This window comes from Quercus robur, chromosome 11 (genome assembly GCF_932294415.1).
Source record: "Quercus robur chromosome 11, dhQueRobu3.1, whole genome shotgun sequence".
In the NCBI taxonomy this organism is placed as follows: Eukaryota; Viridiplantae; Streptophyta; class Magnoliopsida; order Fagales; family Fagaceae; genus Quercus; species Quercus robur.
Genome location: NC_065544.1, coordinates 2762987 through 2778782, shown reverse-complemented (window position 1 = coordinate 2778782; position 15796 = coordinate 2762987). Strand labels below are relative to the sequence as shown.

Below are 15796 nucleotides of genomic sequence, written 5' to 3'. Positions count from 1 at the left end.
ACAACTTACTAAGCTCCAAAATATTACTAATCGTAGTATGAATGGCCCAGTCAGTTTGAGCACCTTCAACAACTAGGGAATCAAAACAAGCTTCGGCATCTCCCTCGATAACAATATCCATCCACTCCTCTCCAATAGCAATCTACAGAGCCTAAAGAATGGCAGTTGCCACAGCTTGCAATGGGAAAATAGCTATGAATCTTGGTCCGACCAGGCGACCCTTGATCACCTCACCATTGTCATCTTCAGCCACCATAGCTAGGGTAGTGAACTCTTTGAAAACTACAACATTAAAATTTAATTTAATCTGACCCTCAATAGGGGGTTCTCAAAGAGTCCAAGACCCCAAATCTTCAGTCACCACACTGGCCTTCACTTTAGCTACAATCAGAGCATAATTCTTCATTCTATTCTCAATGTTCATAATGGTGGCCATAAGATAGGCCTAGCCACCATTATGGGCAATATGATTTTCTCAAGCACCAAATAGAATCCAAGGTGAAAGCTATTTTCAAGGAACACAGTAAGGTCTCTTCCCTAGGGCCTGGCATCAGCTTGTTATAGGGATCAACAACCAATCTTACAATGCCCTCATTAGAAGTGATTGGAATATTTTCAGACCTTAGTCCCCAATTGCACGCATGTTAGATTGCCCTAGCTGTAGGATATTTGAAGAATAATGAATACTAGACTCCACTGCATCCCCACACAGGAAACAGTTTGAGTCACAACTGCCTATTCTCAGCGTAATGTTCTCTTTTGTAGGCAGAGACTTAGAACAATCCTCCATACTCCATAGCAACATCTTTAACCTTTCAGGGCCTTGAGCTTCCATAGTTTATGCCAAGGCCCAACAGGGGAGATAGGATCTCTTAGGTGTTTTTGGCTAACCTTATATGCAGATTTCACAGAAAAAAGTAATCTTGATATCCTTTACCTAGATTAGCTTCTTAGGTCTTGGCCTCAAAGAAATTGGGATCCTAAGAATAGCATAGATCGACTTAGGTTCAAACAGTTTATATTACAATTACAGCCATGCAGATCAGTGTTTATAAGACTAGATACCATCATTGGGATCTACTAAATGAAATCATTCACCACCTAGGATTCCAGTGCAGTCAGTTTAACAGATGAGATTCATCAAGCTTATGGTGCCTTTTTTCCCCCTCTTTTTGGCATTGTCTAGGGAGTACCATGTCATTATACTTTGTGAGTATCTAATAATTTTAGAATCATTGCAATTTGGACTATCAAAGAATTAGAAACTTAGTAAATTATACTTTGAAACCTGTTTAGCCATTAAATCTCTCCACATCCTATAATAATAGAAAAGAAGAAGTTCTCTCGTGCATGTAGTAGCAGTGAGTGTCTTGTAGGGTCTTGTCCCTTGCTAGAGTGTGTGTGACCTCCTTTGGGTGTGGTTAGGGAGTAGATAGATGGAAGAAGAACTAGAATCTTGGTGGCAGAAGTTGTTGCTCACAGAGGAAGAGGATGAGAAAATCGTCCTAGGAAGCAACAGTATGAAAGCTGCGAAAGAGGTGGGGAGGTGCTGAATCCTGTCTCGGAGAAGTATAGGCATTGATGCACTAAGGAAGAACCTACGAATGGTCTGGAAACCGAATAAAGGCGTACAAATCTCAGAGATTGATGATGAGATGTTCATGGTGGAGTTTGGTGATGAAAAAGACATAAAGAAAGTCCTAGAGCTATGTCCATGGAGTGCCGAGGGAAGGGTGATCAAGTGCTGAGGTAAATATTACGGCGTTGGTCTCCCTTCTAGGTTCAGATACACAATCTGCCCCTCAAGTGCAAAACAAGGGAAACAGGGCGCACTATTGGTTCAGCCCTCAGTGATGTCATTGAAGTGGATGTAGTTGAAAAGGGGGTACAATGGAGTAAGTGCCTCAGAGTGAGAGTAAAGGTGGATGTCACGGAAAAAGTATGAAGGGGGAAGAAGATAACTATCAAGGGAGATGAAGGAAGGTGGGTTTATTTGAAATATGAGAGATTACCAAATTTCTGCTGCAATTGTGGTCTTCTAAGTCATGATCTTAGAGACTATTCAGAGATTCAAGGTGGGGGAAACTAGCTAGACTAGGGGAAACTCCAATATGGTGCCTAGTTAAGGGGTGAGATAATGAGGAAATCTAGTAAAGAGCCAGTTCAGAAGAGTAATACCATGGCCACAGAGAAGAGCCTAGGTTCGAACAGAGGGCATGAGAGTCAACTGAAGGGTGAAATGGTGGGGGGTGGTGACCAAGATAGGATAAAGGACCGGTTGTCGGAAAGATGCAAAAGCACTGGTGTGAATCTCGAGTCATCTTTGCCTCCCTAAGAAAGTAGAGACAAGGAGAAAAAAGTGGCAGGAAAGGAGTTGCAGGAAGTGGAGACTTTTCACGAAAGAGGCAAAGTTTTTTGCGTAGACAAACAGTGAGAAAGCATCATTCCAATCCTAGGAAAAAAAGGTCAAAAAGCTACCACACATTGAAAAGAATCGAGTGAAGAGATGCAATGGGAGACGGTGACTGCACAAAGAGAGGACCTTATCTTCGTTTTCAATGAGAGACCAGAGGGTGTAGGGGTTTAGATTGAAGCAAACATAGGAAGGCCCAACATGGCTTTAGGCCCAATGGCAATGACTTACTCCAATGAGTTGGGCTGGACTGTGGAAATTTTGGGGCCAACGAGTGGACATTGGAAGCGTAAGGCAAGGACAGCTTAGAATTCGGGCTTGAAGGAAAATGCAAGTCTTAGTGAAATTAAAAAAGGTGTAAGCAAGACTAAGAGGGAGAGTCCAATACCATTATAGGAGTTAGACTTAAACATAATAGAGCTGAAACGTAGCAAGAAGGGTCAGAGCAGTACCATGCAAATAGAGGAAGTTGGCAATAGGGATGGTGGGGGTGGCAGTGGTTGTGATGTACCACTGCCGAGCCCAATGAATATTTTGGCATGGAACTGTCGGGGTCTGGGATCACCCCCAGCGGTGCAGACTCTCATCGATGTGGTGAAGTCAAAAAAACTGATCCTGGTCTTCTTGTTAGAGACTAAAGCAAGCGAAAGTAAGATGAAGGGATTTCAACAAAAACTTGAGTTTACCTAGGGGATTTTAGTTTCGAGTGATGGGAAGAGTGGAGGTTTGGCAATGATTTGGAAGGAAGGGACCGATGTGTGATTGAAGAGTTGCTCTAATTTGCATATCGACATGATAGTGCACAGTGGTTTGGGGGTTTCATCGTGGAGAGCAACGAGCTTCTACGGTCAACCCGACACAAGTAAGAGACATATTTCATGGAAATTGTTGGATTCATTGAAAGAACAATGTGACATGCCTTGGGTAGTATTTGGGGATTTTAATGAGATTACCCATTTGGATGAAAAATTGGGTTGGATGGAGAGGGATGCTGGGAAAATGAGGGAGTTTAGGGAATGCTTAAACAATTGTGGTCACTGACTTGGGTTTTGTGGGGCAAAGGTATACGTGGTGTAATGGTTGCCTAGGAGAGCATAGGACTCTGATCCGTTTAGATAGAATGGTGGCTAATGAGGAGTGTCCCAGAAGCGAAAGTACATCATGTGTCAATGTCTGCCTCTGATCATTGCTTGCAGGTTTTATGGTTGGAAAGGAAGGTTTGTTCAAGATCACCGAAGAGAAGGTTCTTGTTTGAGGCCATGTGGTCTCGAGATGAGCGGTGCAAGAAAGTTATTGAGGAAGCATGGGATCCATTAAGAGTAGACCCGAATTTTCAGATTCATGATAGACTAAGGAACTGTCAAACCCGCCTCCAAAGGTGGAACAGAGAAGTCTTCAAAAATGTGAACAAAGTTTTAAAAGTGAGGCAAGAGCATCTCCAAGATCTTGAGGTCCTAAATATGCTACACAAAACTGCTAGTGAGATTGAGAAACTCAGGAAAGAAATCAATGAAGCACTTACGCAGGAAGAAGTAATGTGGAATCAAAGGTCAAGGGCATTGTGGATGAAATGTGGAGATAGGAATACTAAGTTCTTCCATGCAATGGCAACTCAAAGGCAGAGGCATAACATGATTGAAGGCCTATGGGGTGCGGATGGGCAATGGCATGAGGAGAAAAGAAAAAAAATTAAGGAGATCATTATTTATTACTTCAAAAACATCTTTTAGTACAGAGTAGTCAAGTGACCATGAAGTCAAGGTGGAAGCCATGGATGTTCGCATTCCACTGAAAATGAATGAGAAGTTGCTGGAGGAATTTCGAGAGGAGGAGATCAGATTTGCACTAAATGAAATGCATCCTACAAAATCTCCTGGCCCGGATGGTATGCCTCCTATCTTTTATCAAAAATATTAGGATGTTGTTGGACCTAATGTAATTAGTTGCATCATGCAATCTCTAAATTCTGGTATAATGCCTTATGCCCTTAATGAGACTTATATCTGTCTAATCCCAAAAGTGAAGTGTCTGCGGAAGGTTACTGAATTTCGCCTAATCAGCTTATGCAATGTATTATATAAAATCATGTCCAAGGTCCTAGCAAATAAGCTGAAGAAAATTCTGCCAGAGGTGATAAGTGAAGCTCAAAGTGCATTTGTTCCTAGAAGACAAATAACAGACAATGTATTTGTTGCATTTGAGATAATGCATTGTATTAATATGAGGAAAAAAGGGAAGAAAGGGCTGATGGTAGTTAAACTCAACATGAGTAAGGCGTATGATAGGGTGGAGTGGAGGTACTTAGGGGAGATGATGAGGAAAATGGGATTCCAAGAGAGGTGGATTCAGCTCACTATGATGTGTGTAAAAACTGTGTTGTATTCGGTTCTTATTAATGGTGAACCAAAAGGAAAAATCTCCCCGACAAGGGGTCTTTGTCTAGGCAATCCTATTTCCCCATATTTATTCCTTTTGTGCGTTGAGGGTCTCTCAGCTATGTTCCAAAGGGAAGTGAGATTGGGTCGAATTAATGGGGTATCAGTGTGTAGAAGGGCTCCTGAAATATCACATTTATTCTTCGCGAACGACAACATTATTTTTTGTAGAGCAACCGTGGATGAGGCCATTCGGGTAAGCTAGATTTTAAAAGAGTATGAATGGGGGTCGGGTCAGAAATTAAATAAAGAGAAGACTTCCCTCTTTTTTAGTAGGAACACACCAAAGGAAGTCCAGGAAGATGTGAAGAATCTATTTGGGGCCCAGATAATCAAGCAACATGAAAAATACCTTGGTTTGCCTCCGCTAATTGGAAAAGGAAAAAAGAAGGCCTTCAACTGAATTAAAGACAACGTGGGAAGACGGATTGCGGGGTGGAAGGGTAAGCTTCTTTCAAGGGCGGGTAGGGAGATACTTATTAAGGTGGTGGCTCAAGCCACCTCGACCTATACTATGTCTTGCTTTAAGCTTCCGGACTCGTTATGCATGGAATTGAATTCTATGGTAAGAAACTTTTGGTGGGGTCAAAAGGAAAACGAGAGGAAAATGGCATGGATTTCTTGGGATAAGCTGTGTCAAAGGAAGTTATAGGGCAGATTAGGCTTTAAATACCTTCAATTTAGCATTACTAGACAAACAGGGGTGGTGGATCATCCAAAATCCATCTTCTCTTCTTCATAAAGTGCTAAAAGCAACATACTTCGGAAGTACTAGCTTCTTGGAAGCTCAACTAGGAAAGAAGCCATCTTACACTTGGAGAAGTTTATTGGAAGCCAGAAGCATCCTGGAGAGAGGAATGAGATGGTGCATCGGCAATGGCAGAAGTGTGGACATTTGGAGAGATAGATGGCAGCCAACCCCGGAGTCCTTTTGAGTAATCAATCCAAGAAGCCAACAGTTAGAGGGAGAAAGGGTGGAGAGCTTGCTAGATCGAGAGAATGGCACATAGGGCTGCGAAAAGGTGAGAAATGTTTTCCTTCCTCATGAAGCAGAGGTTATCCTCAAAATTCCAATTAGCCCGAGCCTCCCTGATGATTCTAGAATATAGAATGGAAAGTTTACAGTGAGGAGTGCATATGGTATGGCTATCAATGAGTTGAAGGAAAAGAAAGGGACCATGAATGGTGGGGACTGTTCAGACGCTTCAAAAATGACAAACTTCTGGAAGTCTATATGGAATCTTGAATGCCCAAATAAAATCAAGCATTTCCTGTGGTGAGCTTGTAGAGATAAACTACCGACAAACCACTGCTTGGCTAGAAGAAAAGTCACGGTTGAGGATAGGTGTGCAGCTTGTGGTGAAAAAGAATCTTCAGCCCACGCCCTATGGGATTGCAGGTTGGCGTTTGAGATATGGAAGGAATCAAGCATCAAATTCCCTAGATGGAACAACACCTAACGTGACTTCATAGAAGTTTACTGGAAGCTCAGAGAGGAGGCACCGAATATTGATTGGAATGTGTTTGCGTTCTTGGCATGGAACATTTGGAACAACCGTAACCATCTCAGGCATGAGGGGAAATGCAAGACTGCAAAAACCATTGTTAGTGATACTAACAGATTTGTTGAAGAATTTAGGCAGGGGATAACCTCGACTAATCACACGTCTCGGCCAAGGCCTAAAGCTGTAGCACAATGGCGCCCTCCAGAGTTTGGTTGGTACAAAATCAATGTTGACGGAGCAGTTTTTAAGGATGCTGGCAATTGTGGGGTGGGCGTTATTATTAGAAATGAGGAGGGTAGTCTGATGGGAGTGATGAGTAAAAAGCTCTCTTTGCATTTGGGAGCTCTAGAGGTGGTAGCTAAGGCGACGGATGAAGGAATCTGCTTGGCGAAAGACCTGGGCTTGAAGGATGTAGTAATTGAAGGAGACGTGAAGGTAGTCATGTCTGCTCTAGCCTAGTTTGACACTACACCAAGTTCAATCCAGAAGATCATTGAAGGAACGAAGAAATGTTACAAGATATTCATGCCTGGAAAGTAAATCATATTAACAGAAATGGTAATGTTGCGGCCCACTTATTGGCCATGTATGCTTGTAATGTAACGGATAGTGTTATTTGGGTGGAAGATACTCCCCCAATGATCTATGATCAGGTTTGTGATGCAGGACAACCTAGGCTTCTCACCTAGATTAGGCCTACCGTAAAACCTTAGGCTTCTCACCTAAGGTGTTTGGAATCACCACCAAACAAATCAATGAAAATAATCTCAATAATAATAATAATAATCTGTAAAATACAAAAGGAACCGTCTGGAGCTTTATATACAGCTTCCAGGAATCATAATGATAAAGATAAACTCTCCTAAACAAATCCTAAACAATCTCAAATACTAATCTAATACTAAAGATAAACCCAAATAAAGATAACATAAATGATAAAGATAATCTCCACAGATGTGCCATCATGTGGTGTCCGCACCAGTTTGTGTTGATGTATCATTTTCAGGTTTAATCCCCAATTAATGAAGTAGTTTGATATTGACTATAAAAAAGAAAAAGAAAAAAAAAGAAGACTTTTCACATGAAAGCCTATTTATATTTTAGTGTAAAAGATCTAAAAAAGCAATATCATTTTCAACAAGCTATGTTTATCTTCCAAGACTTTTACAGTTTTATTATCTAATTGGTGTCAATCTCAAAATATCACATTCAATTCACATAAAGGGCCTTTTTGTTGTTTAGACTTTAGATATGTCCAAAACGCACTATTCTTTTTTAGGGTGTGTTTGGAAATTGTTTATTTTGCTAAAACTAAAAATTTATTACTAAAAGTATTATAGTCAAAGGTAAAAGTAAGTTGAAATAGTACAGTAGGACCCATAAATAATACTAAAAAATGCTATGACGTTTATGAATAATATCAAAAAATTACATGAACAGTATCGTGAGACCCACCATTTTTTTAGTAAAACGGAACATTTTTTCATCCCAACACAATCCGAACGCATGCTTAATTAATAGAGACCAGTCAAAAAAAAAAGTATCATTATTTTTATTTTTTTGAGTAAGAAAGCCCGTCAAAGTTATGTACATCATTTGCAACAACGTGGCTATGGGAGTAGGGGCTTCCTCTACCCAAATCTTATCTACACCATGTGAAGTGAACCCTGCCTGTACTGTTCTGTTCCAAGAACTACAAACATTTAAAATTTAACAAAATTGAAGTTCTATTTTTTATCTAAAAAAGCCAAAAAAAAAAAAAAAAAAAAAAATCAAAATGGAAGAATCTACACTGCTTTTTGCAATTCTATGATCAAGTGCCACATACTAGCCCAACAATGCTCCACTTTATCAAGTTTCTATTTTCAAGTAAAGTTCTTAAACCAAGTAAATTATAGATGTGAAATCAGTTTTTTCAATCCTAGATGTGAAATCAAATTGATTTAACTAAAATTTCGAATAAAAAATTATTTTTTATCTAAATTTTTTTTCTTGAAGTCGTTCATTTTGTCATTTTAATTTAAAATATTTCTATAAAAATAATGACAACTGCATAAAAGTAAATAAATGTTATACAAACTTAACAAAATAAAATGGTCACACCTAGCCACATTGACAATATATAATAAAAACTGATAATAAACTATTATGTAATGATTTAAAAATATGAAAACTTGTAGAAGTTGTAAAATTTCATATATTTGCGTTTATTTTATGACTCGATATATTCAAGTTTTTTTTTTTTGGTATTAAATTTTATTTAATTTAAACTTCTTAATGTCCCCCTAAAAAGGAGAAATTATAATTATTCCCAAGCAATAAAATTACAAAATGAGAAGAAAACAATAATTGTCATAATGGTGAAATGAAAGATTACAATCTCCACTTTTCTGTTTACTACTACTACATGTTTTTTTATATCATCTCTTTGATATTTGACAATGTAGAGAATGTAGAGCATTAACTTACACACGTATTTGCATGCATATAATTTTGGAATGAAGCAAAACCGAAAATTTGGTTGCTTCATTAATTGGCAAAATATGAAATTGAAATATGGAAACACAAGTAGATGAGATGAAATAAATAAAGACCTACTAATAATTCTCGAAGACGTCTCATTTACTTTGCTTGATTATGAAGTATTTCCTTTACCAAATGGGCGACTATCCTCTCATCTTTATGGATTTTGTTTCGCTGTCATCAAAAGATATGCTTGGAATTATGTTTCACCCCACAAATTAGTATCACTATCTAAAGTGGTTCACTTCAACAAATATTTGTCCTTTCTCTTTTCAGTTGATTTGTAGATTTCACCTTAATCGCAAAGTGCCGCTCAAGAAATCTTGCTTCTTTGTCTCTCAGTACATTTTTAGTACAATGCAGAAGTACAAACCTAGACCCTAAAAGAAACCACAGTAAGATTGATTTTGATTGTTTTGTTTTTCGCATCCTCCTTCCCCTTAATAAAGTAATAAGTAATAACCATTAAACACCCCCTTTTCTCCCAAAAAAAAAAAAAACCATTTTCCACCAAAAAAATAAAAAAGTGGGGAAATTACAACTTACTCACCTGTGGATTGGCTAAAATTTAAGTTGTCTACTTGTAGTTTAAAATCTCATGATGTAAGTGTTCCGCTAGATTCTTTTTATCTAATTTGATATTGTATTTTTATGTTTTTTGCATTTTTGGAAGAGAGAAACATAAAGTGAAACAAAATCATATATTTAGCCATGTTTTTAACAGAGATGGGTTAAGGAAATCTAATAGAACTAATCTTAGATGGGTAAAATGTCAAATTTCAAACTACAAGTAGGCAATTTAAATTTCGGCCAAACTACATGTGGGTAAGTTGTAATTTGCCTTTAAAAAAATTTGCAAAAAAAAAAAACATTTTAAACTGCTCATATATATTTTATTGGATGTGAATTTTGAAAATCTAATTGTTGGATTATATGTTCTTATTATATCCTCCATGCTTGCAAAATTTCAAGAAAATCAAATATTAATTGCTATGTCATCAATTAAATATTTAAATTTCAAATTTTTGTGGTCTAAAATTATGCATAAAAAATAATTTTATTGATTGAATAGTAAATAACATCCGGTTTGAAATGAAAATTGACATGCATTTTAAGAAACATAAGAAACATGTAATCCAACGATTAAATTTGAAGGGAAACCTTGTTAAAAAAAAATTCATTACTTTATTGGATTGTACTACTTTTAATAAAATTCGAAAAAAAAAAAGAAAAACGAAAAGAAAAATAGAACAACCCCCTCGCAAAGAAAAAGAGAAACAAACAAAAAAGAAGTTTTTAAGCCATATTATATCTTTTTCTGGCACAAACACAAAATAGGACAAGAAAAAAAAAATAGTAAGTAAAAGCTCATTTACTGTTTTTTCCTCTTTGAGTCAAAAGTAAGTAGTTGGGTTTAACCTGTCAAATTCTACATCTCTATATAAACTTTGTTTAATATGTAACATTTATATGCATAAAGACGAAGTGACAAAGTATCGTCACTTCGTCAGCCATTACTTTCAGAAAACAAACACTGACATGGAAGTCGGTGTATTCAGTAACAAATCATATATAGCAAGGGATTCCAACTTTCAAATCTAAACTTTATAAAATCCAAACTTTACCCAATCTAAAAGACTTCTAATTAATTAAGTTCGACTTAATTAAGCAAATTAGCGTCATGTGGTGGCATGGCTAACAATTTTGACAATGATGCAAGAATTAACTAATATATATATTTATAAATGCTTTGACCCAGTTATTAAGAAGTGACAATATTTTTTTTTTTTAAGAAAAAGTAATACTTATTAGAACACACAAACACGAAAGTAGTATATAGAGTTTTTTAAATATGCTTATAATATATTATAAGCCTGTTTAAAAAATCAGTTATTAAGAAGTGAATTTTTTTTTTTTTTTTAAAGGAAAAAGTAATACTTATTAGATTACACAAACATGAAAGTAGTATATAGAGTTTTTTAAATAAGCTTATAATATATTATAAGTCTGTTTAAAAAACTTTATATACTACTTTTGTGTTTGTGTATTCTAATAAGTATTACTGTTTCCTATAAAAAAAAGGATGTTTATTTCACATTGGTTGTGTGTGTTAGAGTTTCAATTTTTATATATAACCCTAGACTACTACTACCCCCAGACTACTACTATAAAGGTTAAACCCTTTTATAGTGGTTCTGTGGTTATCTAATTTATTAGAAGTATTATATTATATGATTATATGATTAATTTATTGGTCAATACATCACAACTATATAATATTAACTTATTGGTTAAAGCAATTGCTTAATGTGATCTTTTATCTGTTTCAATAATTAAAAAAAAAAAAAGATTTTTTATCCAAAAAAATATAATACTTTTTTTTTTTTAATACAGGATAGAAATTCAACTCTAGCTCAATCTAATGTCTGGATGGAAGATGTACCACCAGATAGTTCATCTGTTTTACAGGCTGATTTCTTTGGCCTTCTTTAATATAAAGCACTGTTTATTGATTCTCAAAAAAAAAAAAAAATATATATATATATATATATATATATATATATATATGTGTGTGTGTGTGTGTGTGTGTGTGTGTGTGTAAAGCTCCCTCCGGAAGATTTGAACCCTGGCCGTTGTCCCTTACACCTCACCAACACTTATATTTATCGAGCAACTATTGCACTAAGGATGCGCGGTAGTAAAAAATAAAATACTTAAAATGATTAGGTTGGCTGCTTTACTTGAGTTCAAAAGAACTTAGGCCGATTAACTTAATTTGCTTTTAACATGATCATAAGTGAATTTGGCTTAGGATGAGAAGTTTCCAAACCAAACTGAAACCAACTTGATTCAAACCCAATCCAATTCACTTCATTTCTGCCCATAAAAATAACAAGAAGATTAACAAAGCTGTTAGTACAGGTACATAGAGTAGTGAAAATGTCAAATAAATAAATAAAGGCTAAAATGCAAATTGCGCTAAGTTTGACTAAAATTTACTCTAACTTTATTTTCGTTTAATTGAATCCTCTAAATTTCTAATTTATTCAATTTAGGTATTTCGTTTAATTCCGTTAAATCATCTCCTTTTTTTAAGTATGCAACCTCCAATGAAATAACTTAATGCTTTATGAACCACAACCTCCAATTTATATACAAAAATGTTAACAAAACTCTAGATGAATAGAAACCCTAATTCATTTTTAGCATGAAATTCTAGAAAACGCCCTAGAATCGATGAGACTAATTTTGACTTTTAAAATGGGAGTTTTAATTAATAGAAACAAAATTTTACTAGTACTCTTTCACTTCCCGAATTTTTCAAGTAACAATTGATGTTGATTTCTTTGTTTAAGCAAATTGACCGCACTTTCACTTTGTAAAAATGACCGTACTACATCGGCATCCACCAAATGAATTGCTAGTAGAAGAGCAACAATTTAGGCATACAATCTATACCCTCTATTAATTTTGCCCAAAAATCATTTTGGTTCTTTAAGTCTGAAGTTGGTCAATATAATACCTCTCCCCAAAAATCATTTTAGTTCTTTAAGTTTGAAGTTGGTCATTTTAGTCAAGCTGCCCAAAAATCATTTATCATTTCAAGGATTCACTTAGTCGGGTAACTTTGCCTAAAAATCACTCAAAACAACTAATCAAAGAATTAAAATGATTTTTGGGTAAAGTTATCAGATTAAAAATGACTAATTTCAAACTTAAAGGATTAAAATGATTTTGAAATAAAGTTACAAGACTAAAATAACCAACTTCAAACTTAAAAGACTAAAATGAATATTTTTGGGCAAAATTAACAAGTGTAAATTGCATTTTTGCCAACAATTTATGCCTTGCAATTTGGCATTATTGGTGCTGTTATACCTGGCCATAAATGGCTGTAGCTTTAGCACTTCTTAAATAATAAAATGCACGTTAATAAGAGAGCTATCTTAGGGAGTTAAATCAGACTCTTTTTCAAATGTTATTGCAAGCAGGGAGGGTACTGAGGATGATGAATTCCAATCAAGGTTGGCGGAGAGAGAGAGAGAGTCCCAAGATTCCAAATGATCTCTCTGTGTTCAGTTGCCCATTTTTTAATAAATTTATTTATAATGACCATTTTTTTTAATTGCTGAATTATTTATATAAGATGGGCATATACATTGCAAACATGGCCACAAACTCATACAATTAACACGTATATCCATTCCTTGCCAAGTTCTTGCTTTTCAATATTTTTTATGGTCTTCCAACTTTTTTTCTTATAAAAAATGTAATACCCTTACAAAATATATGTCAAACGTAATGGTGGAATCAAGATTTGATTTCAAGGGGGTAAAATCTATAACTACCATACATAAGTTTTTCATATATACATCCACAAACATATATAAATTTATACACATTATAGATGAGCACAAGCAAACACATTAGGGGTTTGTGTACTTAAGACCAATTTACACAACAAAATGCATTTATGCTAATATTAGGTAATATTTTAATGATGGAAAATCCATAAAAAATATAAGAGCCAAATCCAAAAAAAACTTGCACATTGACTTCCCAAGTCATCCCTTAAAATATCATTTTATTACCGTGTATCCCTAAATGTAGGGAAGCACCGTTCATTTTCCAAATACTTATTTTATTATTTTTTGTGTCTCAGTAACCAAAATAGAGAAAAATTGGTATTTTGAAAGGCAGAAGAAATAATTAAAAAAAATAAAGAAATAATATTTAATGAAATAGAGTATATGATAGAGAATCAAATGTCACTGTTAGGACTGTCCACCCAACTCGTATACCCGACCAACCCGCCTGAGCCCGAACCAAAAATTGCCCAAACCGACACTCTGACGGTCGGTGGCGAGTCGTCGGCCACAGAACCCGACGCCTTCGGGTCAGTTGGCCGGTTTCCTCTCCCAAAACCTGAGCAACCCGACCTGATCATAAACCCAGAAACTTCTGGCGATATTCGAAGGTTCTTTAGCGAAAACATACAAAATCCGGCAATATTTGAAGTTATTTGACGAAACTTTACTTGAAACCCATTAGATCGGATGAGATCCGGCGAGATCTTGTCATGATCTTGCCAAATCTCGACGGTCCGATCAAAATAACGGCACCGGCGATAAAAATCGAAACCGACCGGTGAACCCGAAAACCTGACATGACCCAAACCGGCCGATCCGACTAGCATTTCGGGTCAGTTTTGAGTTCTATTTTTGCCCACCCGAAAGTTTCGGGTCGGGTCCAGGTTGGGCACAAACTCGACCCGGTCCGACCCATGGACACCCCTAGTCACTGTAGAGGGACGAACCTCTCATTTAGAAGGTATTTTCTGCTTTGGGTGAAGACCCTCACAGATTTGTTCAATCCCACATCGAGAAGAGACACCTCCCACTTTCGACTTATAAGCGCTGGGCCTAAGTGAAGGTGTACCACTCATGTGAGACACACACATGATGGTACACCTTCACTTAGGCCCAGCGCTTATAAGTCGAAGGTGGGAGGTGTAGTTCCTTGATGTGGGACAAATCTGTGAGGGTTTTCATCTAAAGCGGACAATACCTTCTAAGGGAGCTCACCCCTCTACCGTCACTATTTTGAAAATAACAAGCAAATTTTCATACTAATATAGAGAAAAATATTTAGGAAAACCAATGTGAATGGTCTTATGTTGATTTATTATATATATATATATATATATATATATATATTTATATATATAACCAATGTGGTAGTCAAAATTTCACTTATAATTCACTTGTAACTATTTTTGAGTAATTAGATAAACCTCAAGTGCAAATTAGATAAGTGTTTTTTTTTTAAAATAAAATTTTTAACTCATAAATTGATTAAACTATAAAAATTTTAAATTATATAGTAACCCTATTTGTGTTTCTAAAACTTTACAGATTAACCTAGAAAATAATATCCAATAAAAAAAATTAAAAAAATATTTATTTATGAAATTTATTATATCATTATTTCCAAGTTTTATCACTTAAAAACATATTTTTATGAAAAACAATAAGTTACAATATAAAGGATTTAAACTCATAATAATTTTGAAAGATAATATTTGTACTTTTTTTCTCTTGAAATTAAACTGTTGCTTCTTTATTTTTCTTGATAAAATTTGATATATAAAAGAGATATAAAAGACAGACAAGGAAAATCTATGCGCACGCGCGCGCGCGCGCACACACACACACACACACACATATATATAAAGCCAAAACTTAGAGAAAATTCAATTAAATTCTAAATTAGATTTCAATTGTGAGCTAATTTTGTGCCATGTTTCCACTTAAGTTTTTTGATCTTTGTGCCAAGTGAATTAATGAGTGCAAAATACTAAGAGTCTAATATTAATAAATTATAAAATAAAAATAAAAAACCAACCATATATCTACTCAATAAAAATCATCACACAACAAAGATCATCACACGTTCTATTAGAAAAAAAGTGATCATAAGTAGTATTAAATTTAGGAAAAAATTTTAAAATGTAACTAATTACGTTTATTTTTTCTTATAATTTGACTAATTATTTATATTTTTATGATAAAAAATGTGTTTATTTTTAAATGCATTCATGTATATGCATGAGTTACGAGCTAGTATAGAATACAATAGAAAGCATAAAATATATAGTGCGGGCATGGGAAGTTTTGGTGGGGCCCGTTCCCTCCAACCTCCTTGGCTCCAACCTTGGTCACACACATGTTTAAATCACAAATTGTTATTGGAGGCTGAAAAGCTTATGGTAATGAACTAATAATTATAATAGATTCAAATGCATAATAATTATTTCTTATCACCTCGATAAATTGTAAAAAAAAGTTGTCAAATATGTTATGTCACTAATATTACTCTACTAAATGTAACATAAGTTGCAAAACTATTCCTATAATCTT

The 15796-nt window shown here is 35.4% G+C and overlaps 2 protein-coding genes across 2 annotated transcripts; both read left to right on the top strand.

Annotated features, from left to right (window-relative positions):
• Window positions 1-3582: 3582 nt before the first annotated feature.
• Window positions 3583-4143, top strand: LOC126707113 (uncharacterized). The gene has a single exon (XM_050406712.1). The coding sequence runs from the start codon at window positions 3583-3585 to the stop codon at window positions 4141-4143; it is 561 nt and encodes a 186-aa protein (XP_050262669.1).
• Window positions 4144-4183: 40 nt separating this feature from the next.
• Window positions 4184-6812, top strand: LOC126707112 (uncharacterized). The gene is made up of 2 exons (XM_050406711.1): window positions 4184-4298; window positions 6322-6812. The coding sequence occupies exons 1-2, from the start codon at window positions 4184-4186 to the stop codon at window positions 6810-6812; spliced, it is 606 nt and encodes a 201-aa protein (XP_050262668.1).
• The last annotated feature ends 8984 nt before the right edge of the window (window positions 6813-15796 follow it).

What these genes read in the sequence shown, in the direction of transcription:
- LOC126707113 (XM_050406712.1), top strand. Translation starts at nt 3,583, where the DNA reads ATGTCTGCCTCTGATCATTGCTTGCAGGTTTTATGGTTGGAAAGGAAG.
- LOC126707112 (XM_050406711.1), top strand. Translation starts at nt 4,184, where the DNA reads ATGGATGTTCGCATTCCACTGAAAATGAATGAGAAGTTGCTGGAGGAA. An exon ending in AAAATCTCCTGGCCCGGATG is followed by an intron (nt 4,299 to 6,321) that starts GTATGCCTCCTA and finishes GTGACTTCATAG; the next exon opens with AAGTTTACTGGAAGCTCAGA.